Source organism: Hibiscus syriacus, unplaced genomic scaffold, assembly GCF_006381635.1.
Source record: "Hibiscus syriacus cultivar Baekdansim isolate YM2019G1 unplaced genomic scaffold, ASM638163v2 tig00116951_pilon, whole genome shotgun sequence".
NCBI lineage: Eukaryota > Viridiplantae > Streptophyta > Magnoliopsida > Malvales > Malvaceae > Hibiscus > Hibiscus syriacus.
In genome coordinates this window covers 1,587,700-1,613,543 of record NW_024063482.1, presented here as the reverse complement: position 1 = coordinate 1,613,543, position 25,844 = coordinate 1,587,700, and the positions used below count along the sequence as shown (strand labels likewise).

The window sequence follows — 25,844 nt, the reverse complement described above, 5'->3', positions numbered from 1 at the left end:
ACAGAAATACAAAGAAACAAGGCTAAAAATTGAGAATAAACCCTTTTACATTGCATTAAGAGATTAAGACCACAGAATCATATCCCCAGCTGGCAATAATGTAATACAACCAAATCACCTGAATTTAACATCATTCTTTAGGACATTTCTTCATAAAATGATGCCATGCAATTAATAACAAAATGGTTCAAAGTTCCTTTTGCCCTTTAGCAGGAGAAAGCTCTCATTTCCGTGTGCCCTTGCCACCCTTCTTATCAAAGTGGTGAGACCTGAGCTTCTTCTTGCGTTGTTGAGCTGCAGCAGCAGCAGCGCCGGTGCCACCACCTTCTCTAAAAGGCATACCCATTAGGGCCAATAGCTTCAGGCCTTCCTTATCAGACTTGGCCGTTGTGGTGATGCAAATGTCCATTCCTCTGGGTTTATCAAGTGCATCAAACCTGATCTCAGGGAACACACTCTGTTCACGAATTCCAATACTGTAGTTTCCATGCCCATCAAAGCTATTAGGGTTTAAACCTTGGAAATCCCTAGTCCTAGGAAGCCCCAAGTTAATGAGCCGGTCTAGGAATGAGTACATAACCTGTCAAATTCATCACCAACCATACATGAAACAGTTTTCAGTATTCAAATATGTCAAAAACTAAATATAATTGTGATAACAAGATGGAAAATTGCAATGCAGAAAAGAACAAAATATATAACTGAAACAAAGCCTTCAAACCACATATACAGGTAGGTTGATTCAAGGAACAAAAGCATAGTTAAAGATCTTTCTATCTTTCCATCCAATGACGAATTGCTCAAGTCGAATGTGAACGATCACAGTCGGGAGAATGTCCATAATTTATGGTCTTAAAAATCACTACATTTTCCAAGCCATTCGGTACCAGTGTTCCTAAGAAAATTTGAGCAAATGTAACATAAAAATCTTTCATTGACTGTCAAAGTGCAAGTTGCTCTTCCCTGATATATTCTGCACAGCCGACATTAGCCCAAGCAAGCAACAATTGCTAACTACTAATGCTTTTTTCTTAAAATCTACCAGAACAACCGCAGCAACGGTATGGATATTAATTCACGAGCAACACAATCTTCAAGACGAACTAAATTATTCATGAAAAAACAGTCCAAAGGATACATAAATTCATGTAATTAAAAAAAATGAGCATAAAGCAAGCTTACATTTCCTCTGAGTGTAACGGCAATTCCAAGTGGCTGACCTTCCCGTATCTTGAAAGTAGCAATAGAATTCCTGGCTCGCGTCTTAACAGGTCTTTGCCCCGTTATCAGGGCCATCTCATTCATAGCCGAATCCAAACCTTTCTTATTCTGGGCAGCATCTCCAATCCCACAATTCACCACTATTTTTTCAACCTTTGGAACCTAACCCACAGTCCACCATTCCAAAATCTCATTACATACAAACCCAAAATCGAACCCAAAAAAAGGAGTAAAAAGAAGAATTAAATACATTTATTCATTTACCTGGTGAATGTTGGTGTAGGTGAATTCTTCTTTAAGCAAAGGGACAATTTTCTCTAGGTAATTAGATTTTAGACGATACGGTTTTTCGGCTTCGGATTTCTCCACCAACACAATCTCTCCCGTTGCCCTCACCGAAACGACGCCGCCGTATCTATTTCTGGGGTTACCGTACGGCAGGCGCACGGACAATGGCGGTGCAAGGCCGTGGAACGACGATGCTGTGGATTGTAAAAGCGAAGGACACGCCATAAAAACACAAGTTTGGATTGCTTTTTTGGGTTAGGTTTATCCAGTAAGCGGATTATATGTGGAGTTTCGATGATAGGGGTTTAAGCATTGTGGGAAATGCCCTAGCTGTTTCCTTTATTTACTAAAATGCCTACCATACGGTTAGTATTGGTTTTTTTTACCCGAATATACTGTATTTTTTAAATTATTTATTGTTTTAGTACTCATATTTTAGGGAACATTATGGGAATAATGTCCAAAATATTTTTTTTATCAAAATGAAAATTTTCATATAAAATTATGTTATGTGAGCATATTTTTTTATAAATTCTAAATAAAACTTACAACTTAAAGGAATATGAGAGAATAAAAATAAATAATTTAATCAATTGCCTGAATATATTTATTCTGTAAAAAATAATTTTTAAAAAACATATTTTATAGGATATATTATTTTTATTAACATAATAAATCTTTTGATCGGTCTCTTACGTATTAACATTATCCAAAATAATAATAATAATAATAATAATGACTTTAAATATATTAATATTATAATTAATCCATAAAATGTCACCACGCAAGTAGTAATTGTCATTCGACCTATCCATGAACCGGCTCCAATTCCAATATATATAAATTATTGAATTCTACTTGATATTGTTCGACTGTTCAATATTATTGTTCATACGTGATAAAATATTAAAATTAAATTTTATTAATAATTATACAATTTATACTTAAATTTAAATATGATATTTAATTTTAGTTTTAACTGAATTAAACCTACGAAAATTAAAAAGTATATATATATATATATATATATTGCTCAAGACATGACGGTATAACACAATGAGGTGAATCAAGGAGTTTGCACTCTCCTTGGCTAATTTATTCTTCTGCTCCTCCGCTTAGCCATTAGCCTTCAATTATGATCCACGACTTAAATAAAAAGAAGCAGCTCATGAATATTTGCTCCATATAGGTTTTCCTGCCAGGAATTTCCTATAAAATCCCAATGCCTCTTGAGGTTTATATTCCGGCACGGTATGCCCTGATCCCTGAACCACAAACATAAACAATGAGTCGTTAGATCGATACAAAACTGATAACCTGAAAGTTTTAACAGTTTCTATAGCTAATTGTTTGGAATTTGCAGGTGAAAAGATCTTCTTTATTAATAAGAAATCTGTTACTTGATTACAAAGATAATAAGAAATCTTCTTTGTTAAGATTTTAAGATTTTCTACCATCAATTAATATCTGCTACACTAAATATATTTGATAACCGAGTAATCTCCAACCGATATAATTAAAATCTTAACTGGAATTTGGTCAATCTCTTGATAATAATATTGGCAAAAGAAATGTCTGCAATGTTGTACCTTTATGGTTAAAAAGGTCAGGTTGTTCTCGTAACCTTGTAAATACCTGCAAAAGCATTCCAAAAATATTTAGGAACTCAGTTCAAAAGGAATATAATCGAAATGTTTCCTTTCCCTTAGATGCCACCCATTTAAGAGTGGATGAATTCAAAAACCAAAATGATCTCAAATCCGTGGAGAACATCAACAAGGCCATTAGTTTGGCAAAGTATATAATAAGATAAGGCAAAATAGGGACAAAACATACCCGGCAACATCTCCATTGACCATCCATGGCCTCCATTCATCCACTATCTTATATCCGAGCGATCTTGTCCAGGCTTCGCTCCCGGTATACGGAACACACAAATCATGATCCCCGCTGCCAGAGAAGTAAAACGTGGACCACTTATCAGAGAATATATAGATCAAGTAAATAGCTGAAACGGAAGTTTACGGAATTCAATCAACCAATGCAGCTTCAAATAAATGCAATTCTAGGGGGGTTGAGCAAAGAGAAACATACTATAACCAACCACCAAGGGAATATATTGAAACCTAACAATTTATGACACTAGAGATCACAGTTGCAAGCTTGAAGCCCGTTTCGTGATTCATGGCTCAGATTCTATATGTAGAGTTTTGGTTTATGTGTGGCAGCAGCATTTTGCATTACGAGCCATCGATCACTTAAGCATTTTCTCTCGGATTACATTACCCCGAAAAGACGTTTGTTGTAATTTTAATGAGGCAAGAAAGAAAAGGTAAACCGTGTAAACATAAATTTTCTGAAGGTAACTAGAGTGTTTTATGAAATTAATTGGAGACTTACCTGAATATGAGTGCCTGATATCCCCTGGAAGTAAGATTCTTGTGATATGGGATCATACTACCAGCATCATGATTGTAGTAGATTCTGTCCGTACATAACTCCCATTTTCCGATCACGGAATCCTATGAAGTCGAATGATCGTAAAATTACAATCTTGCAAACTTGGAGAGATAAATAACTCAGAGGGCTTACCTCTTCAGCGTGAATTGCTTTCCTAACAGATGCATCATTCAGCCATGCCGTTGCTACTTCATCGTTCTACACAATTCATATGAAATTTTGAGTAGGTGACTTGTTGATACTCTCGATACAATGAAGTGAGATGAATAAAAAACTAACAATAACCACCAAGGAAAGAAATTGACAAAAAAACAAATGAAGTCTATCAACCTTCATCAAAGTAAAAAGTGTTAAAAAAATCATTTTATCTACCTAAGCAAATTTGAATTTTCTTTTCTTATATTAATTGGTAATTGGTCAAGCTTGAAGAGAGAGTATGACCAATTTTCATTTTCAATCAAATTCGAATGAGACTAGTAGTTAATCTGTTAAACAAACATTCATGATGTAAGCTATCCATCTTTATTTTTGAGCAAAGAGAAGCTATGCCCTTCCAATGATAAGTGGAATGGTGCAAGTCATTTGTTCAAATCATACAAGAGTTGAACTACATTTATAAGCACGAGAGTTGCAAGTCAAGACCTATTCTAATCTACCAATATCCATTGCAGTGCATACAAACAACACAATAGCACATTAACGTGTTTAAAGAAATGAAATGTTTGAATGACTTATAATTGTCAAAAGTAAGTTAAACTCACAGTGCATGGAACACTTTGGGTATTGAGAAGTTGCGGCCATGTTGGAACAATCCCATCTCTTACAGGAGCTCTAAGAGGCCAGGCACGACCAAACATCCTTTTCCGTACACTAAGGGGCCTGTCGGTCTCACCTAACTTCTCGAAGCTTGAAGGTAGTCTAATCTTAATATCGGTATTCTCAGCTGCATTTGGGCCATGATAACACGGTTCTAGAATGTTGTAGATGTTCAAATATTGTAAGTTCTGCAATTTGTTAAAATTCAGAAGCAAATCAAAGAGAATGCTAGTTCAAATTATCCAAACTTCCCCTTGATATCATCGTAAAATAAGCAAATTAGTCAAGTACCGCATCAACTTTGTCCAGTTTGCTTTCACAAATATCACTCTGTGGGATATAGAAATTGCCCTTGCACTCAGTTTTAACCTCCTGCACAATGTAGATTCGACTATCAGAACTACACGTTTTCAGGAGAAAACAAACAAACATATGGCCTGTTTTCACTCTAGTGTTGTGCAGGCAAAAGGTAGCGCTACAATATGATATATCATTTCCGGGTCTGTAACATACCTCATATAGGTCATCTGATATCAGGCCCAAACCATGGGCAAATGGAACAAGAGCATTGCCGTCAAATTCATCGTCTGTGACTCCATTTCCGACCAAATATCCCTGCATTTTACAACTTAAGATTGTGGCTAGAAGGCAAGTATGTGTTTAAACTTTAACCAAAATAGTTTCCGGAAATAGTTGCACCTTGAAATTGAGAACAGGCTGAGTATCAGCATCAATTCCTGTGAAAGATTCATATCATTCTTTTAGATTTATCCTAAAACTTTTAAGTCTAAACTATGGATATACCTTTCACTACTTCATAAGAAAGAGTGGGCACGTATACACCGGCGTATGACTCTCCAGCAATATAAAGTGGGTTTGGGAGGAACTCGGAGTATAACTCAAACCACTGTTACACACAGCTAAGTATTCAGCAATAAAGAACTCAGGCAGCAGTTAGTAAGCATACGACAAAATTGTATTGCCTCTCACCTTGAGAAGAAATGCATGTGTGTCGAGGGCAGTCTGAATGTCACCAATCACGTAATCACTTCGGTTCTTCGAATAAGAAAGCCCAACCCCAACCGGAGAATCTAAATAAATAATGTTGGAGACCTGAAATAATAAATAAGTAAACAAGTGTACTATGATACTTTTACCAGAATAGAGGAAATCAATATAAACAAATCAAGCATTTCCATTATCTCCGATCAAGCCAAAGTAACTAAGAAATAACAACCTTGGACCAACTAAATGGATTGAGATGCATTTGGGGCAAACCTTCCTTCGCCTTTGCTGCATCGAAATTGAATGGCCCTGGAATGAATAATAAAAAATCAAGTGCTATAAAAGTGATACAATGTCTCAATACCCTCCATCTAAGAAGAATAAGGCACCGCAGGCAATCATCTCAACATTCATCTTTGTCATCTGGAATGGAGTGTAACAGAAGAAAACTAAAAGCGATCTGAAGAAAATTCATGCTTTCTTTTCTTCATCTGAAACATTAATTGATCTTCTTCTAAACCAATACAGTGAAAAAGAGGACATGAAACATTGAAACCTCACTAAATTATGCAAGCGGCCACAAAATAGACCCACATTAATTTTCATCAAGGAACAAACAGAGCAACTGAGTTAATATGAGGGGGTTTCCCTGATGCATCTAGATAAACACCAAGTCAATCTCACAGTTATTAAACAATACCAAAGTCTAAAAACACCCAAATAAACAGATTGCTTTAACAAAAACAATGAAAGATGTCATGTGAAGTGGTGTATAGGATATACCATGCTAGTAAACAAAACCATCAAAGCTTGAGCATCCAGGTCCACCATTGAGCCATAGAACCACTGGATCCTCTGATGGATTCCCTTCAGATTCCACAAAATAGTAAAACAGATTCTTGCCATGATTTTTATCGATATTCACATACCTTCAAGCAGGAAAAAAAAGGGTTTGACCAACAACTATTATGATACCCGGAATATGGGAAACAAGAAGAAAAAAGGAAAATTTTCCAACAAAAAGTTGAAACAGGGAATACCCAGAATAGTGCTTTGAAGGGAAAGTGCCAGAATAGCCCGGAAGTTGGGTGATCAAAGCATCCTCGGGAGCTGACTGAGTTAATACCGCCAAGCTAAAGAAGAGGCAATAGCATATGAGTTTGTAAGAACAGAGAGCAGTAACATTAGCCATAGGTTTCACTGTGGATGGGAAATGGATTGATTGATGATATTTTTATTGACTTAAAGGATCAGTCTTTGGGACATGTGCCCCATGCGGATTTGTTTAATGAGAAATAACAGTGACTGTTGTAAATCAAGCAAACAAGTTGCAGATCAACTTGTAGAATCAGTTACAAAAAAATAAATACGTTCTCTATGAATTAAAATTTAATTAATCAGTATGAATGAATTATAAAATTTAGAGGACATTCAAATTATTTTTAAGTTCTGTTTTGCAAATTGAAAAATATCAGTATTAAAGAAATTGTCGGACATGTAAGCTTGATCACGCTCAATCAAAGCAACTACCTCAGGTGGGGGTTCCTGATACAGTACTACACCAACCGGGCAGCTTTTGGCCATTCTAGCAAGTTTTTTAACAGACAAAATTGGTCTTTGTTTTGTTTTGGTGGTTATGCTTTGCACCTTTTTGTTATAGGGTTTTCATGCTTTTTCAAGGCAAATACAACTTTAAAAAAAAGTAAAACGGATGCTCTTCCATGACAAACACGAGTTTGTAAGTAATAAATTAAGTAAATTCTATAATATATATATATATACAACTCTCATAAAAATTAATTAAAATTTTGGAAGATTCTCAAAACAAATTAAGTTATATAACCAGTGACGACGGATTTATGAATATTTTTTTAAGTGCGTGAATATATATATTAACAATACAAATTTTTAAATTTGGCATAAATAAAATTTTATGATGTGCTCAATCAATAAAATAAACAAATAATCGAAGAAAATTAAGAATTCAATGTTCACTCTAAACAAATAATGAATCTGCCACCGTATATAACAATTGATTCTTACGTTAATTGAAGTTAAGTTTAAACATTAAACAAGTAAATTATTTTATAATATTAAATTTTATTTTTTTTTCTTGTTTTTTCTCGGAAAGAAATTTCTATACATATGATTTCTAATTTATGAGATTTTATTTGAAAATTATTTAAATTGTCAATAAAATTTTGTATTCAACTATTTCATTTTAATATATATATATATATATATATATATATAACTCTCATAAAAATTATTAAAATTTTAAAAGATTCTCAAAAAAGATTAAGTTATATAACAAGTGATGAATCTAAAAAAAATTTAGAGTGCGCACGTATATATTAACAACATAATTTTTTATATGAGGCAAAAATAAAATTGTATATAACTCTCTCATAAAAAATCATTAAAATTTTAAAATATTCTCAAAAAAGATTAAGTTATATAACAAGTGATGAATCTAAAAAAAATTTAGAGTGAGCACGTATATATTAACATCATAATTTTTTATATGTGGCATAAATAAAATTGTAGGATGTACACAATCAATAAAATAAACAAAAAATTGAAAAATTAAGATTTCAATACCCACCCTAAATAAATAGTGGATCCGCCACTGTATATAACAATTAATTCTTAAGTTAATTGAAGTTATGTTAAGTTTAAACATTAAACAAGTAAATTATTTTATAATATTAAATATTATTTTTTCTTGTTTTTATCGGAAAGGAATTTTTATACATATGATTTCAAATTATAGATTTTGTTTGAAATTTATTTAAAATGTCCATAAAAAGTTTTAAATTGAACTATTTTATTTTGTTAATATAATTCAAATAAATATATTTGATCGAATCAAAAAATATTTAAATGAAATTTGAAAGATAAACTAAAATATATCAACTCAAATAATTTAAAATTTTTAAATAAAATTTAAATAATAAAACAAATTTCGTGAATTCAATAATTTGAAATTTTTATAGTCTATTAAATAATAATTTTTATTAGAAATTATCTTGCCGAGATATAGAGTTTGACTTCCAGTATATTAATACAATTTTTTATCCCCGTGAATTATTTTGGCTAAAAAACCCTCCGAACAGAGACAAAACAACTTTTAATTAATCAACAAATTAAACTTTCAATACACATAATCCAAACCAGACGAGTACATTTCCTGCATAATCTTGCCTCTGTTGATGACGGATTCTAAATTGATCCTTAAGGCAGGGCGCTGTACTGATTTCTCTGTACATTTGTATGCTGGTTTAGATTCAACAACACTTTGTTATTTGTAACTTAGTGAGCCTTTTGTTTACATTTCTCTAACTGAACCACTTCATTGGAAATTAGATGAATAAGAACGAAGGTCCATGGCCGATAGTTCTCTATAATCCTTTCGGATGCTCCATAGGATCTCCCCACACTTCCTCATACCAGGCCGGTTGTGTCGACAAGGAGCCAGGCATTGTAAGGCTAACTCAAGAATCTTTTCGATGGCTAAGTTAGTCCCCATGGTCAGTTTTAGCCTTGCATCCAAAGCTGAAATGGCAGCACCGTCGTTAAACATCTCCATCGCCTGCAATTACATAAACATATCAACACACTTGCAAGCGGATGAACTATGGGAGAATGGAATGAAAATCACACCCATTTTGTTGTTATCCGCTCCCTGAGTTCTCGTTTCGGTTCAATAGGTCGCCTGCCTGTGACTAGTTCAACCAATAATACACCAAATGAATAAACATCACTCTTTTCTGTTAGTTGATAGGTTCTTAGATACTCCGGATCGAGGTAGCCGGCGGTTCCTTTAACTTGTGTAGACACATGGGTTGCACCAGAATCTATGTCAGCAGCCAACCTAGCGAAACCGAAGTCGGTAACTTTGGCTCGAAGCTTTTCGGTAAGGAGAATGTTGGAAGACTTTATGTCCCTGTGGATGATTGGGTGATCTACAAGAATTCAATGCATAATCTTGTTAATCTCTCCATTCATATTTCTCCAACAACAGCAAAGTCCTTGTTTAAAAATGCTATCTTTAAAGGAAACCTGTATACATATGAAGATAGGTGATTGCATGGGCCACATCAATAGCTATATCAAGCCGTGCAACAAGCTCAAGAACTTTTCCATGCACACCTGCAAGAAAATTTTCTCATCTTTCAACTCTCAAAATTGCAGCATAAAGAGGATGAAATAAAAAAGGCCAAGGTATGCTAGCAAAGTAGCCTACCAAGGCATTCACACAAGCAAACTAAAGATTTGAAGGGTGGAGTACATTGATGGGAGAAATGAGATTGTGGTGGTTTGTGGTGTCGCTTTTAGTTTGGAAAAAGAGTCAGACCATGATTTAGTGGGGTGAAAGAGATGATGAATAGTCAAAAAGTCGGGGAAGAAGAGAAGTTCCAAGAGAGAAGAAGAAGATTCTTCTATCCAGCATTGCATGGTGATTTACTTATAGACTTGTTAGTGGTATTCGTTGGGTAATGATGACTATTTTCATATTGGCAAAACAAATAGATATGATTGTCATATAATAGATTTAGTCGGTGATGAAATTAACAGCGGTTACGTCTAGATACTGAAATTAACTAGAGAATAAGAAACTTTAGAGGCCTTAAAAATTCGATAAACAAAGAAATGACAACAAAGATGTGATGTGTGGGGAGCTCTAGAGGAAGTACAACAGAGTATAATCACAAGAACTCACCATCCAAGTGTTCCCTAAGGGTTCCATTAGGCACGTATTCCACAACAACAATCCTTTCATCCCCATGCTCTAAATACCCATAATACTTGACCAAATGCAAATGTTCCACTTGTGCCAGTGTTGTTATTTCGCTTTGGAATTCCACACCTAAATGCTTATCACATACACTCTACAAACAACAAAAAAGTTCATCAATTTCTCAATAATCCACCAAAAAAAAAGGGACAAGAAGAACTATTCAAACTTCAAATTAGCTTTCAGACAAACCTTTTTAGCACGTTTAATAGCTACAAAAGTTCCATCATCAAGCCTTCCCTTATAAACCGTCCCAAATCCACCTTGTCCAATCCTGAATGCAGGGGAGAAGTTCCTCGTGGCCTTCAAAATTTCCTCCATCGTGAATTTCATGCTCCCAGGCACTTTCTCCCTTGTTGAATTCGAATAAATAGCTCGATTCGAGCCCCTCCTCTCGCCGTTCGTTCTTGGCATTTTCGGTGCAACTGCAAGTTTAACAATTGAAATTTATAAGATAGTTTCAATTAGTACATTATTGGAGAGTTGATTAACAATGTCAGATCCAGATCTGTATGATCAGTACAAAAGCCGATCAGTAATTCAATGTTAACTATAAATTCTTTGTATAAAACTCGATCAATGAAAAATTCTGGGTTTTCCTTTTTCTATCCAAAACTCAAATAAAAAACTAGTCGCGGAGCCGGCAGGTTGTTTGGTTGCCGAGAAAATGTCAAAATAGAAAAAGAACCAGTAAAAGTTAAAAATAAAAAATACAACATCCGTATTATAAAAGAAAAATGTAGAGATTTCTCCTCTGTTTTCAAATAACAACTAAAAACTTCATTTTTGCCGTTTCCTCATAGTCACGAATACGTTCATACGAGAACTGTTTACTAAAACCATATTTAAGGAAAAAAAGTTGTCTTTGTGACTCATCGGCGTTTAAAATTTATACTGGAGAGAAACAGAGCATACCGGAAGGAGCTCTAAACTCATCTGAAACCCCAAATTTCTTGTATCCTTCTGAATCCGGAGGCGTAAAACACGCGACAAAGGCACCGACGATGTACCGGACGACAACCTTGATCGGATTTCGGGCTGAACCGGATTTGCGGGAGACAGATGATTCAGAGTAAGTAGAGGTTGCAGAGTAAGCAAATGGATCCGGAGTTGAGCCTACGCCGAAGCTAGGGTTCCGGCTTCTTGAGCTGCTGTTGGAGCTGGTCATCACGGGATAAGAAAAAAAGAGAGGAAGAAAGTAGAGAAAGATTGTATGTACCACGTAGAAATGGCGGGTAGTTAAGAGATGGAGATATGAAGAGCAGACTTTTTCTTTTATTTTCCTTTTTATATGAGAGGATTATGTCCACATCAAGTATTTGCCCTGCTCTTTGGGTAATACATACATCAATATTATAAAATTAGACGAATTAGTCAATTCATTGATTATTTAAGGTTTAATGCTATATCATAGGTTTAATTTTTTTAATAATTTATAATTTCATTTTATAATTTATATTTTTTTTCATGAACAAAAATAGTTGTTATTCTTAAAGGTAATTGATTCGAGCACTAACAATTGTAAATATAGTTAAGAATGATTAAGAAATCATTGTTGTTCCTAGTTAGGGATGGGCATAGATCGGGTTGGGTCGGATTTTTGATCCACCAGACCCGAGATTAAGGAATCCTCCACCCGAGACCCGACCCGACTTGACTAAAATAATATTTCACCCGACCCGACCCGATACATAACTTAAAAACCGACCCGACCCGAAATAATAAAAAATATTATTTTTATTCAATAAAAACAGTGATTTAATTGAAAAAAAAATAACATATAGAAGGATATTATTGTAATTATTCATAAGTATATAATATAAAATTATATTTTTTTGGGTCGGATCAAGTATTTTCACCCTAAACTTTAACCCAACCCAAACCCGAATTTAAAAAAACCCGACTCGATTAGGTCGGGTCGGAACCCATCGAGTTCGGGTCCCATTTCCATCCCTATTCCTAGTGTTTTATCTTGCTAAACTAACTATTGTTGCTATTAAATTTTTTATTGTTTATATATTTTTTATATTTGAAATTTTAAATAATTTATATTTTTTTCTAAAAAATTAAATAAATCCTTTAGTTTTAAGAAAATTAATTTAACCATCAAATTTGATTAAAAAATTAATTTAACCCATCTTATTATATCATTAGTCATAATGAATCATTATGTCATCATCATAAATCAATATAATATAAAACATATTTTTATTAATTTAAAAATGATTATAAAGTAGTATATGAACATTCAATCACCCTAACAGTTGTTGATTACAAAGTAGTATATGTTTTAAGTACTATTAATCATTTGACAATGAACGTTCAATCACCCTTACAGTCGTTGGTGTTTGAACTCATAACTTTTTATAAATAATAATAACTCCTTTAAATATTGGAGTAACTTGATTCGTATAATATAAATATTATTTTTAATACTTAAACTTGGCTGTCTCTGACATAACATAAGATTTGATCAAGTCAAATGTCCGAATAAAAAAATTGGACCGTAGAAACAAATATGAAAAACCTTGATTGTATTAAAAAAAGACTTTAACCAGTAAACTACAAGAATAGCAGTAGGATTCTTGAAAACTACTACTACTTGTAGGAAACAAAATGGAGGTGCCCGTAAAAAAAATATTTTTAAAGATGTAAAAAAATATATATTAATAGCATAAAATTTTTATATATATAAATACAAATAAATTTTTAGAGTGATATACAATCAATAAAAAAATTATTAAAGAAAATTTAAATTGCAAGATGGACATTCACTTCTTATTTGATCAACCACTGACATTAATAGAAGACCTTCCTCTTAGCATTGTCTTCAAATACAAGGCAGCACAAATCAACATCAAGAACAAACATTCTCAACCAACCCTTGAGCATTAAACTGTTGGCTGGCTGGTTTAAATCAAGATGCATGTTCTTTCAAAGATTAAAGCAACAGATTCTCTTGTATGCTCGAATCATGTATATGGAACTGGCATATCCAGGAGTCAAATACACCACTTCAATTTCCATGCAAAATTATGTCAGAAGTTAAAATCCAAGGATTCAAACTGACTTGGAAGCAGCAAAGCTCAATTCCAGCAGGAGTAAGGCATTTCCCCTTGGATTATAAGCTAATCAATTATGTTCTGTGGTTAGGATGAAGATTTGCAGGGTTTAAACAAATTATTTGTGGTAGAGTTAGAGAGAAGATTGACAAAGTTCTCCAGTTAGTTGAAACTTGCCTGACTTTCAAGTAAACTTGCTAATCAGCATCTCTGTACAGTACATGCAATAAATAGACCAATATCATGGGCGGAAATATGATTTTGTGTTATAGATGAATTTATATAATTTTATAGATGAACACATAGAGAATTTAAAATTTTCAGAGGACGATTATATTTATCAACTCTCATTCGATTTATCCCTACTTATTGCCAATAAAATATTAGGTAAACTACATGTTTAGTATCTAAATTATTTTTTTATTCTATTTTGGTACCTAAATTTTATTTTGTTTCAAAATCGTACTTAACGTTTAGTTTATGTTCTATTTTAGCACTCATCGAAAAAAACTTAACGGTGATCTTGACGTGTCATCATAAGTTAATGTCTATATCATCATAGATAAAATACTAAAAAGATGTCATTACTTTTTTAACAACACAATATCAAATTGAAACTTAAATCGATGGGTATACATTATAAAGATTAAGATTGACTGTGAATAAATATTATTTTGTAATTACATAAACTAATAAAAAATAAATTAAAAGAAATTTTAAATAAATACTAATATACTGTTTAAGAAACTAAATTTCAAGCCTACAAGAGTTAGGATTATTGGCTAGAATTCTACGCCTCTCTTCTCATCCCGCCGCCGCTTCCAAAGGTTAAATCTTTACTACTTTTCGTTCTCCTCTGATGAAATCGTTTATTATTCGTTAAATGTAATTTACTTCTTTTGTTTTCCCTCCGTTACATATCACTTTCCCCTTTCCCTATTCTGGACTTCTTAATTTAGGATTTTGTGGAATTTATGACTTCAGTCTCTTTGTTTTTTATGTAGTTATTTCGCTGTCTGTTGCTTGTCTGCACAATTAGTGATTAAATTTCTGAATTTTGGTATTCTGAACTGTTTCTGCGATTTGGTTTTCAACTTTAAGTTGTCCTACTTAGCTTCAGATAACCATGTCTGGGTTGTTATAAATTATAATAATAATAAAATGTCAAAGGCGTCAAATTCATGTGCGTGTGTGATTGATGTTTGCAATTTTAGTTCTTAAGGGTCTGTTTTGTGTTCCATTTTTAGACGAGCTGGGCATCTGGCACTAAGAGGCTAAATTTTATGTTTTCCAGCTTATAAGCTGATGGATTTGGCATGAATTGCTAAAATTTCACTGGCAAATTTCCTTCCAAAGGCAGTAAAACTGTATAACACATTGGATAACTTAGCCTCTTGGTTTATGTTCTGTATATGCGGCATCATTTCCTAGCTGTTTGTTTTCTTTCTCGATACATAGATAGCCTGTTAATGCATACTACTCTGATATAATCTGTAATCTAGAAATGCATACAACAGTTATTATCGTTAAGCTGCCAACTCCGGCTAACCCAAGATGCTGTATGCCAATTACAATTCTCTGAAGTTTTACACATTCTATTTATATGAAGCAGTTATGGTATTTGTTTGATCACATGTTCTACCACTGTGCTCTTTTCGAAAAGAAAATGGACCATGGTAATTCAATATAGGCTCTTGGCTTGTTCATGCTTCCAGAACTAGTGCATTATCTGGTTTGTCCTATCTTTCAAGTTGGCTTCTTTAACCCCTTGCTTTGAACCTATAATTTTCTACTTATCCACTGATGTCAAATAACAGGGAAAATGCACCAAGCTCAATTTGCGTGGGGTTAACGACAGAGATAATTGTGGGGAATGGGAGGCTGCTGTTGTTCTTCCAGGAAACCTCTTCTGCATGGGACACCTGTGTATTACTATGTTAGTAATATGCTCTTCTTATAAATATTTCTAATGTCTAGTATCTTATATGACTTTTTCTTTCTTCATAGTAGAGAATGAAAGTTGTTTTTATGGAATATCGGAAGTACTCACTTACCACTATCCATAGTAACAGATGGGAAAAAGGAATGGGAAAAAGAGGAAAGAAGATGATTTTGTAGTTTGAACTACCCCTAATTCACGTTTTTCTTTTTTCATTGATTATTCAATAAAATTGTTATTTTTAAATCTCTATCATTCCTTCCCCCTTTACTTGAACTGGTTGTAGAACCCATGATCTTCCACTGATCTTTTGGGTCTGATTAACGGTGGGAACTTTTTCTGACTCGAGGATTTTCTAAAAGCTAGAAGTTTGATGCTGTCATGCCACTTTGCAAGCTGAATATAGATGTTGTGCGTGCACAAATTTGTGAAAAATAGTTCTGGTTTTGTGCCAACTAATTTGATTCTTTTAGTTTACTTTAAGAAGGGAAAATTTTATTACAGAGCAGAAAAAGGAAAACTGAAATTTGGTGTGAGCGTTAGGGTCCCTTAACTTGAGAACTCCCTCCTCAAAATACCATAAAAGATTCATATGAGCCTGACTGCATATGCATTGGAAGAATGGAGCTTTTGAGTCTTGTACTGCTTGTTTCCAATGGCCACTGGTTTTCTAGTAGCTTACGTGATAATTTCTAATTTGTATAGGTGATCTCCATTTATCTACTATTGTGATATACACATTCTGATAATCTTTATTATAATCATTTCTTTGAATTTTAACACTCCTCCCACAGTATCCACCAGCTTTGGAAGAGAATGAGTCTTTAACACCTCACGAAGGATCAGCCTCTGCATTGGCTGCAAGGTTCCTGGTTAACTTGCATTTAGAAGTACCTGACACCTTTAGGCCACCTCCAGCACCTTTGCCATATGATGTGGTCTCGGGATGTCCGCAATCAACCGATTCAGAGCCCTTCATAGAAACTCTGAGTAGAGGCAGTCTCGAGACTCTGGGAACTTGTGAAGATCTTGAGGAATCAGGCTGCAAAACACAGTCTGGTTTGCTTTTTTCACCAAGAAAACCAGAAGTCTCAAAATTAACCAAATCTAAGGAATCAACGACAGAGGAAGAGGATGCTTGTCCTATTTGTCTTGAAGGTATTGTAATCTCATTGTCATGGCCTTAATTGCCTGTAGAGGTAGATCTGTTGCCTTTGTTGCTGTAACTGATCAGTGCATTTGAAAAATAAGTAATGGCTTTTCTGTGGGTTTTGCATACGCAGAGTATGACACAGAGAATCCAAAACTTATTACAAAATGTGAACATCATTATCACCTCTCATGCGTTTTGGAGTGGATGGAAAGAAGTGACACCTGCCCTATGTGTGATCAGGTTTGTCTCTTTCAAGTTGAATTTATTGTAATTAATTATACTGCATAGGTTTACCTGGGTTGCATTGATCAACTAAGGACAAGGCTTGGACTGGATCCGATTTACTGTACCCAACAATATTTTGGACTCAAACTGTCTGTCATGAACGTTGTGCAAGCAGAGCCGGCCCTGAGCCCAGGCGAGGAGAACAACCAGGGTCGGTCCTGACATTTTAAGGGCCCTAGGCAAAATAAGAGATAAAGGCCCTTAAAAAAATAACTTAAAATTCAAGAATAAATTTCGGCAAACGCCAAACAAATTTTTTTATTAAAAATTATATGAGTAGATTCTATTATATTAACCAACATTATTTTACCAAATATATAAAGAGACATCACAATTTTTCACTCAATTTACTCCTATTATGTCTTTAATCATCTCTTAGAATCGTTTATCTCAATCGAAAATTGACGCCTCTCACCTACAAAACAACATACATAAATAAAATAGAAATAAATAGGCTGATGACTAAATACAAAACACGCGGGAAATATTAGGAACTAAACAACAGATTTTCCAAAAATGCGTAATATACATGGAAAAAGGAAAATTTACACATCAGCACCTATAACAAGAGAATATAACTAAATTAAACCTCCCTTAGGACTAAAATACAAAACACGGAACAAATCAGGAGACCTAGAACGTGAATAACCCATAAACCTATAATATATAACCCAATTTCATCCCTTAGTTTCATTTTATCCCCAGCCCCCAAAAGCAAAGCTAAAGCTCTCCATCTCCCTTCTCCTCCCCTCGGGCGAGAAGTTCGTCGAACCCGTGCGTCGCCGTCTTAGCCATTGCTCTGGCCACCACACGCGGTGGTCGGACCCCTAAACTATCGAAAGTAACCCTTTTTCTCTGATCTACCCTTCTCAAACCGGATCCAACACCGAAACACCCCAAACAGACCTCGGATCCACTCGAAAATGGTCCGACCCTTCGAATGCCTAGCACTCTGGCGACCCACGACGACGGAGCAACCCCTACTCACCTCGAAACCTCCCAACCTAACCTATTAAAAACTAGATCTAGACAGAAAAACAACATGCAAGGACCTCGAGCTTCTAATCTGTTCGGCCTCCCTGTCATCGACCTACATCGGCGGCCTAACTCTGGTGAGACCCCTCCTCTCTGTTTATTTTTTGTTATTTTCCTGGTTAGGTGGGTTGATTAGAGCCGAAATAAACTTGTTTATTTTTTATTTGTTATTTCGAAATATACATATAGGTGTTACCATGCTCGAAAAGAAAAAAGTTATATATTCAAAATGCTAGATCTGGGTTTTTAGAAGAATTATCACAGTAAAAAACAATATGTAATATGTTTTATCCGAACTAAAAGTAAATATAATGGTTTGCTAGATAAGAAATGAAACAATAAAAAAAAGCATGCATTCAAACAATAAAAAACAATGAGTAATAGGTAACCTTTGAAATCTATTATTCCTTGAAGACGAGTTTACAGTGTCTTTGTAAGGATTTTTTTCGAATCCCCTTTACATTCTGTTTGCTTGGTTTAAATACCCAGTTACAATCAAATAAAAAACTATTCTACTTCTTTGTGTTCTATGTTTTTTTGCAGGTGAGTGGGATGTGTTGGAGCCCGTTAATGTTTTTTATATATCCCCATAATATATTGCTCCCCATTGTTGGTAGAGAAAAACTAAATTAATCTCCCTTGCTTGGCGTGCTCCCGAATATGCGTGAGTGGGAGTATGGGCACTAGCATATAGTGGAGTATGGGTGAGGTCTTGGTCTGCTCAATTATGGTGCTTCACGTGGGGGAAAGGCATGGGCCTCTTCCAAACCTTAAAAATATGAAATTGTAAAAATATTTTTTATTATTAAAACTTAAAAATTATAAATTTATTATTATTTTCAAGAATGGGCCCCCTCTAAACTTGGGCCCTAGGAGGTCGCCCTCAGGGCCGGCTCTGAGCCCTGGATAGTGGTAAGGGCCTAGGTTTGGAAGGGCCCATTCTTGAAAATAATAATAATTTTATAATTTTTAAGTTTTAATAATTAAAAAAATATTTTTACAATTTCATATTTTTAAGGTTTGGAGGGGGCCCATGCCTTTCCCCCACGTGAAGCACTATAATTGAGTAGACCAAGACCTCACTCATGCTCCTCCACTATACGCTAGTGCCCATACTTCCACTCACGCATATCCGGGAGCACGCCAAGCAAGGGAGATTAATTTAGCTTTTCTCTACCAACAATGGGAAGCAACATATTATGGGGATATATAAAAAACATTAACGGGCTCCAACACATCCCACTCACCTGCAAAAAAAAATAGAACACAAGGAAGTAGAATAGTTTTTTATTCGATTGTAACTGGGTATTTAAACCAAGCAAACAGAATGTAAAGGGGATTCGAAAAAAATCCTTACAAAGACACTGTAAACTCATCTTCAAGGAATAATAAATTTCAAAGGTTACCTATTACTCATTGTTTTTTTATTGTTCGAATGCATGCTTTTTTTATTGGTTCATTTCTTATCTAGCAAACCATTATATTTACTTTTAGTTCGGATAAATCATATTACATATTGTTTTTTTACTGTGATAATTCTTCTAAAAACCCAGATCTAGCATTTCGAATATATAACTTTTTTCCTTTTCGAGCATGGTAGCGCCCATATGTATATTTCGAAATAAAAAATAAACAAGTTTATTTCGGCTCTAATCAACCCAGCTAATCAGCAAAATAACAAAAAATAAACAGAGAGGAGGGGTCTCACCAGAGTTAGGCCGCCAATGTAGGTCGATGGCAGGGAGGCCGAACAGATTAGAAGCTCGAGGTCCTTGCATGTTGTTTTTCTGTCTAAATCTAGTTTTTAACGGGTTAGGTTAGGAGGTTTCTGGGAGAGTAGGGGTTGCTCCGTCGTCGTGGGTCGCCGGAATGCTAGGCATTCGAAGGGTCAGACCATTTTCTAGTGGATCCGAGGTCTGTTTTGGGCGTTTCAGTGTTGGATCCGGTTTGAGAATGGTAGATCGGAGAAAAAGGGTTACTTTTAGATAGTTTAGGGGTCCGACCATCGCGTGTGGTGGCCGGAGCAATGAGTAAGACGGTGGCGCACGGGTTCGGCGAACTTCTCGCCCGAGGGGGGAGATGGAGAGCTTTAGCTCTGCTTTTGGGGGACCGGGGATAAATGAAATTAAGGGGATGAAGTTGGGTTATATATTATAGGTTTATGGGTTATTCACGTTCTAGGTCCCCTAATTTGTTTTGTATTTTAGTCCTAAGGGGGTTTAATTTAGTTATATTCTCTTGTTATAGGTGTTGATGTGTAAATTTTCCTTTTTTCATGTATGTTACGCATTTTTGGATAATCTGTTGTTTAGCCCCTAATATTTCTCGCGGGTTTTGTATTTAGTCATCAGCCTATTTATTTTTATTTGTGTATGTTGTTTTGTAGGTGAGAGACGTCAATTTTCGATTGAGAGAGACGATTCTAAGAGATTATTGAAGACATAATAGGAGTAAATTGAGTGAAAAATTGTGATGTCTCTTTATATATTTGGTAAAATAATGTTGGTTAATATAATCTACTCATATAATTTTTAATGAAAAAATTTATTTGGCGTTTACCGAAATTTATTCTTGAATTTTAAATTATTTTTTTAAGGGCTCTTATCTCTTATTTTGCCTAGGGCCCTTAAAATGTTAGGACCGGCCCTGTGTGCAAGTACTTGGACTTCACTTGAAGCCTCTCTGTAAATATATTATTACATCTATGAATCTGCTATGCCTTCTATTCCCTATGCCAAATCTTGTACTTTGTATCACCTGGCATGTTTAATATGTTAATACATGTCTTTCAAAGTAGTGACATGTAAACCTTTTTTAATGTTACAGGAAATGATATTTGACCAGACTTTTGATCAATAACGCCCAGCATGCTGCAGATACATGTTAGTTTTTGGTTCTGCAGCAGGTCAGATGGTGTGCCTACAAGATTGAAAATTACCAAATTTCTAGTTATATAAAATGATACATGTATTCAGGCTGTCAAATCTTTTCACCAATCATTCAAGTGTATGACTTCTGAGAGTAAAGAACCAAGTTGACACAATATGTTAAAGCATCACTTTTGCAGTTAAATATTCTGTCGTCGGTTTTCAGATTAGTGGGGAAGATGGCATAAACCGTAAGTCACTGGAGGGGATCAGATTCGGATTGGACGAGCCTTATTATGTAGAACGGGAAGATACTTGGCAGCCTGCCTTGCTTGATGATAATCAATCGAAGTTTTTACTTGTACAGGTTTTTATACTATTCTTCTTTTGTTTATTTCATACTATGTCATGTGATATGGATTATAGATCCATGGATTTGTCTATAGTCGTCGGCTTTGTTATTTTACCTGGTGGTTCAGCTTGAGATAATGTATGATCCAAGGCATACATTTGCTACATCTTTCTTATCCTTTTGCCTTTTTATATTCCATACAACTCTTTGATTGTGCATGAACATTGGAGGTCCTTATTGTCTACCTTCATAATTGTAATTACACTTTCTTTTTTCTGAATTTCATTTTGGAAATGGTTATGGGTCAAATTCAAATGGTGGTTTTAACTTCTTTTTTAATACACAAAGGAGAAAGAACAGAGAACTGAGCTAAACAACCATGCAGCAGCAATCCTATCAAATAAGGTGGGTGTTGGAAAGTTCGAACACGAAGGGGAAGTGTTCACGTCAGTTTAGTCATGTCATCTGTTACCTTATTTCCTTCTCAAGACACATGAGTGAACTTCAAATGCCAATCACGTCGAAACAACTAAAAGATGTGCGGAATCATATGGATACACCTTTCATTGCCGCACCTGTCCAAGTAGAGACAAAATGTCGTTACTATAGTCTCCACGATGATAGCCCGTATCGTTTTCATGTAACACTCTAATCTCTCGTGCACACTCTAGGACTCCGCATCTAAAATCAAACAGCATCCTATACCTTTCGTAAACCCAATGAATTATCTACCAGTAGAGTCCCGCAATAAAAAGATGACATTTGCAACCACAGGAAAACTAATGTATACATCAAAATTAAAGTAATTAGGTCCCTTTCTGTTGGTGATTTTACCCTAAAATCACCCTGACAGTAAATAATTACCTGTCAAGTACCGTTTCGCCAAATTTTACCAATATAGCATCCTTTCAGACAAGGCACATATTGTCATCCGTGCCTTTGCGGAGTTTCGTCCGAGCTAGCTCCACGTCCGAGCTAGCTCCACGTCATGAGAGACGCAGATCACCATTCGTGCCTTTGCTGGGTTTTATCTGAGCTGGCACCACGTAAGGGAAGGTGCAAATCATCATCAAAGCCTTCGCATTTTAAAAAAAATATGCTTTAAAAAATTCAAAAAATAAAACTATAAGGACTAACATTGTAATTTAATCCATATTAGTTTCATGAGTTGAAGAGCTTAATGGGGTTAATTTATATAGTCATATTAGAGTGTTTAGGTTATGTTTTTTGACAATGTGGGATATTGAGGTTAGCTTAATGGCCCTTTTAGAGATCGTGATCACTCCCAATTTACTGTTGTTGTTTCGAAATTAAATGAACCACAGAAAACAATTTTGTCATAATTTTTCACTGTTTTTTTTTTTTTGTCATTTGCTTATAGTTGTAGCTATTTTTTATGCAAATAAAAGTGATTAGTTTTATTTTTTTTTTAAAAATATTCAAAATTATAATAAAAATTTACAACCATGAACGTAAACTAGACAAATAATTATGGAACATTCTTATAATCTTTGTCACTTAAATCATACAAGAGCAAACAATCTCTATAAGCACACATTGAAGCTCATGTGAATTACTAAAGATATGCATAAGTCTTGTGAAGAAAAAGGAGAACAATTTCCAAAAATATTCCATAAAAGGAAAGAAGACCAAACCATTGACACTGTTTCATTGGATCTAAAGTAGAGACAATAGCACATAATCAAAGAACAAATGCATACATATGATTTATGGTTCTCTGTTTGATATCAGGACTCTATAAGGAACTACTCTAACTCGAGTTAGCTTTAAATTTAAATAGTTTGTTACTTAGTATATTTAACTTCGGCAATAAGTTTTTCTTTTTTCCTTTCCATTGTCAGACAATTGTGTTGGCGTCGCTTGAGATAATTTTTACACTTCATATGGATTATCGTTTAGGATTAGTGATATAGTTTTGAGTTTATGTTAGGATTTAGCTTGTGTTAATTTCTCGTGAAATGCTGCAAATAAAAGAAAGCTAAAGGTATTAATCTTTGATCATATCAAGCCTAATGTTATAGAGCAATGGAGGATCTTCAAACAAATCTAGCTGACAGTTTCCCAAACAAATTTGCTTCTATTACATTTTTGTAGGTTTACATAGTCCGAGCATACAAATCAAACCGAGTTGATAGTTCTTTTGATTCACTAGATGTGAATACAGGCGAATCCAATTCATTCGAGTATGTTCTCTTTAAACTTCTTGTTCTTTCTTTTTTTTCCATTCTTTCTTTATCCTTTTGGTAAGGTTAAAGCTCCCTAACATTGTCGTTCCAATTGTGATCACAATTTCCCAAGAAATGTTGAATCTGAAACAACGATAAAAGCTCGTACAAAGCGGACAAAAAGACCCTCTAAGAAAGAGAAGTGTAACATCCCAAAAACAGGGCTAGTGACTAAATTATAAATTTTGTGCTCAATTTCGAAACAAGTTAAAAGTTCAGGAACTTAATTGGAGAATTTTGATGTTGGATTTAATAGTAAAGTTAGAAAGATGAGAGGGTAGAATGGTCATTAACTAAGGAAGATTTTTATTTTCCCTTATTAAAGGTGTAACACGTGGAAATAGAGAAAGGAAATAGAAAAAGTCTAGAGAATGCAAGTTTCTTCTTCTTCTCTTCCCGTGTCTTTATTGTCAAGGTGAGAATGCTTTCAGTTGGTTAATTCTTTCAAGTTTTGAGTTGGTTTTATTCTTGGGATGTTAAATAAGCTTAAAGGAAGCTTAAGGTAGCTTAATACTCAAAGAATTTCAAGTTATGAGAGATTAAGTAAAATGAGTTTTAAGTGAATTATTGATTAAGAAGAAATAAATGGATTTTTAAGTTGAATTTGACTTGTCAAAGGTCTAATTAAGAGGATAGAAGTAATAGAAATGAATTATAAACATGTTAGAAAATTGGTATGATTTTTAATTTCCATCTTGAGGATGAGATTTTGAAGATTAAGATGTGTTAAATGCTTAGGAAAATGTTTGAGTATGTATCCTGGAGTCAAGGGTATTAAGGAGCTAAGTTATGAAGGAATTGAGTTAGAATGAGTAAATTTTCGGGCTTAAGAGTGATTTTTGGGCAGGGTGTATCGGTACCCTATGAACAGGTACCGATACACTAAGACCAATTTTGAAGAACATATTCATGGTGTATCAATACATTAAGGAGTGTATCGATACCCCCTTGAAACGAAAAGTTTCGAATGTAATTTGTGTATCGATACACCAGTGAAAGGATGTATCGATACCCTATAGTGTGTATCGATACACTTCAAAGAGAAAATAGAAATAAATCTTTCTTTTAGTTTAAGAAATGAAAGATTAGAGTATGCCAAGTGGAATGCTGATATGTATATTATATGTATGATTGTGTAGATATCGATCGAGAACAACGTCTGGGCAAGTTGACAAGAAATAGGCATCGAGATAAAATAAGAAAACGGTATTGACTAGTGAGGCCATGTGAGTGTATACTAGTGATATGTAATGTTTAAAGGAAATTGGACTTGCGATGAGTCTATTTCCTAGATTAATATGCATGAAGTCATGAACATGAGCATGGTTGATAGGATTATATGTGTTATATGTTGATATGCATTGTATGTGATACATGATTTATGTAAAATACTATTATGTATTAATGGGAAAGCATAAAATAAGTTATGCAATGATATGCTTATAAGAGACAAGATAGAATAATTAAGCCAAGGTTTATTGTAATGCATAAGAATGAGATGTAAGCTACATATAAGTGATAAGTCATGAAGATATATGACTATGAGAAGACTTAAGAGAACAAAATATAAATCATAAGATAATAAATTAGGAGACTCTATGAAAATAATGTATAAATTAGGGGACATGAATATAATGATGATACGAACCTATAGGATAAGCACTACAGGAAAGTGTGATATACTTAAAGGAAACTATGATATAGGAGTTATAAAACGAAGATCTATAAACCTATGAGAAGGTTGTAGGAGTTATGTGGAACTAAATTAAATAGATAAAATAAGCTTATATTTAAATAATGTGGATAAGTGATAAGGGTTATATATTATTGTACAAGCTAGTATAATAAACCATGTAAACTAGTACCAAGGGAAAATGAGATAAAGATAAATAGCTTTTACTTATAGGATTAATATATGATTATGCCGGTATGACAACATGAAGAAGTGAATTAAGTTCTATGATATTGATCCCTGTTAGTATAAGTAATGTGATTACATGAGTTATATATATGTTTATATGATTTGGTACACTCTATTGGATTCATGTGTATACATGTAGATAATATATATGAATATGAACTATGCGCTTATAAGTGATATGATCACATGATGTGATAAGAAGCTATGAGAACATGTGTTTACGTGATATGATTATGTGAAATAAGATAAATGATAATGCCCATGTTATGTGTCACGAGAGCTAGAGGTATAGTTGGCATGCAAGAGTCGAAGGTTCTACGTGGTCCTTCGGGACATATATGTAATTTTGTGGAACAAATATGTGGTACTTCGGTACACTTATGTGGTCCATTGTAT

At 34.3% G+C, this 25,844-nt stretch overlaps 3 protein-coding genes and 1 pseudogene across 5 annotated transcripts; 1 reads left to right on the top strand and 3 right to left on the bottom strand.

The window, feature by feature from the left end:
- Positions 1-93: 93 nt before the first annotated feature.
- Positions 94-1,779, bottom strand: LOC120188896 (50S ribosomal protein L5, chloroplastic-like). Its single transcript, XM_039192270.1, has 3 exons — positions 1,486-1,779; positions 1,183-1,383; positions 94-580 (listed from the first exon to the last, which is right to left on the bottom strand). The coding sequence occupies exons 1-3, from the start codon at positions 1,732-1,734 to the stop codon at positions 224-226; spliced, it is 807 nt and encodes a 268-aa protein (XP_039048201.1). The 5' UTR covers positions 1,735-1,779; the 3' UTR covers positions 94-223.
- A 786-nt stretch (positions 1,780-2,565) lies between these two features.
- On the bottom strand, positions 2,566-7,005 carry LOC120188892 (annotated as a pseudogene).
- Positions 7,006-8,951: 1,946 nt separating this feature from the next.
- On the bottom strand, positions 8,952-11,853 carry LOC120188894 (calmodulin-binding receptor-like cytoplasmic kinase 2). Its single transcript, XM_039192267.1, has 6 exons — positions 11,504-11,853; positions 10,781-11,013; positions 10,514-10,682; positions 9,853-9,942; positions 9,454-9,755; positions 8,952-9,382 (listed from the first exon to the last, which is right to left on the bottom strand). The coding sequence occupies exons 1-6, from the start codon at positions 11,754-11,756 to the stop codon at positions 9,143-9,145; spliced, it is 1,287 nt and encodes a 428-aa protein (XP_039048198.1). The 5' UTR covers positions 11,757-11,853; the 3' UTR covers positions 8,952-9,142.
- A 2,560-nt stretch (positions 11,854-14,413) lies between these two features.
- Positions 14,414-21,257, top strand: LOC120189164 (probable E3 ubiquitin-protein ligase RHB1A). 3 transcript variants are annotated; one of them, XM_039192502.1, is made up of 6 exons: positions 14,448-14,477; positions 14,945-15,143; positions 15,468-15,586; positions 16,384-16,747; positions 16,873-16,982; positions 20,889-21,257. In XM_039192502.1, exons 3-6 carry the CDS (start codon positions 15,524-15,526, stop codon positions 20,919-20,921), a joined length of 570 nt encoding a protein of 189 aa, XP_039048433.1. In that variant the 5' UTR covers positions 14,448-14,477; positions 14,945-15,143; positions 15,468-15,523; the 3' UTR covers positions 20,922-21,257. The 3 variants fall into 3 exon arrangements, with proteins under 3 accessions (XP_039048431.1, XP_039048432.1, XP_039048433.1); XM_039192500.1 differs by lacking the exon at positions 14,945-15,143 and having other exon boundaries at positions 14,414-14,477; XM_039192501.1 differs by lacking the exon at positions 14,945-15,143 and having other exon boundaries at positions 14,429-14,477; positions 15,461-15,586.
- Positions 21,258-25,844: the final 4,587 nt, after the last annotated feature.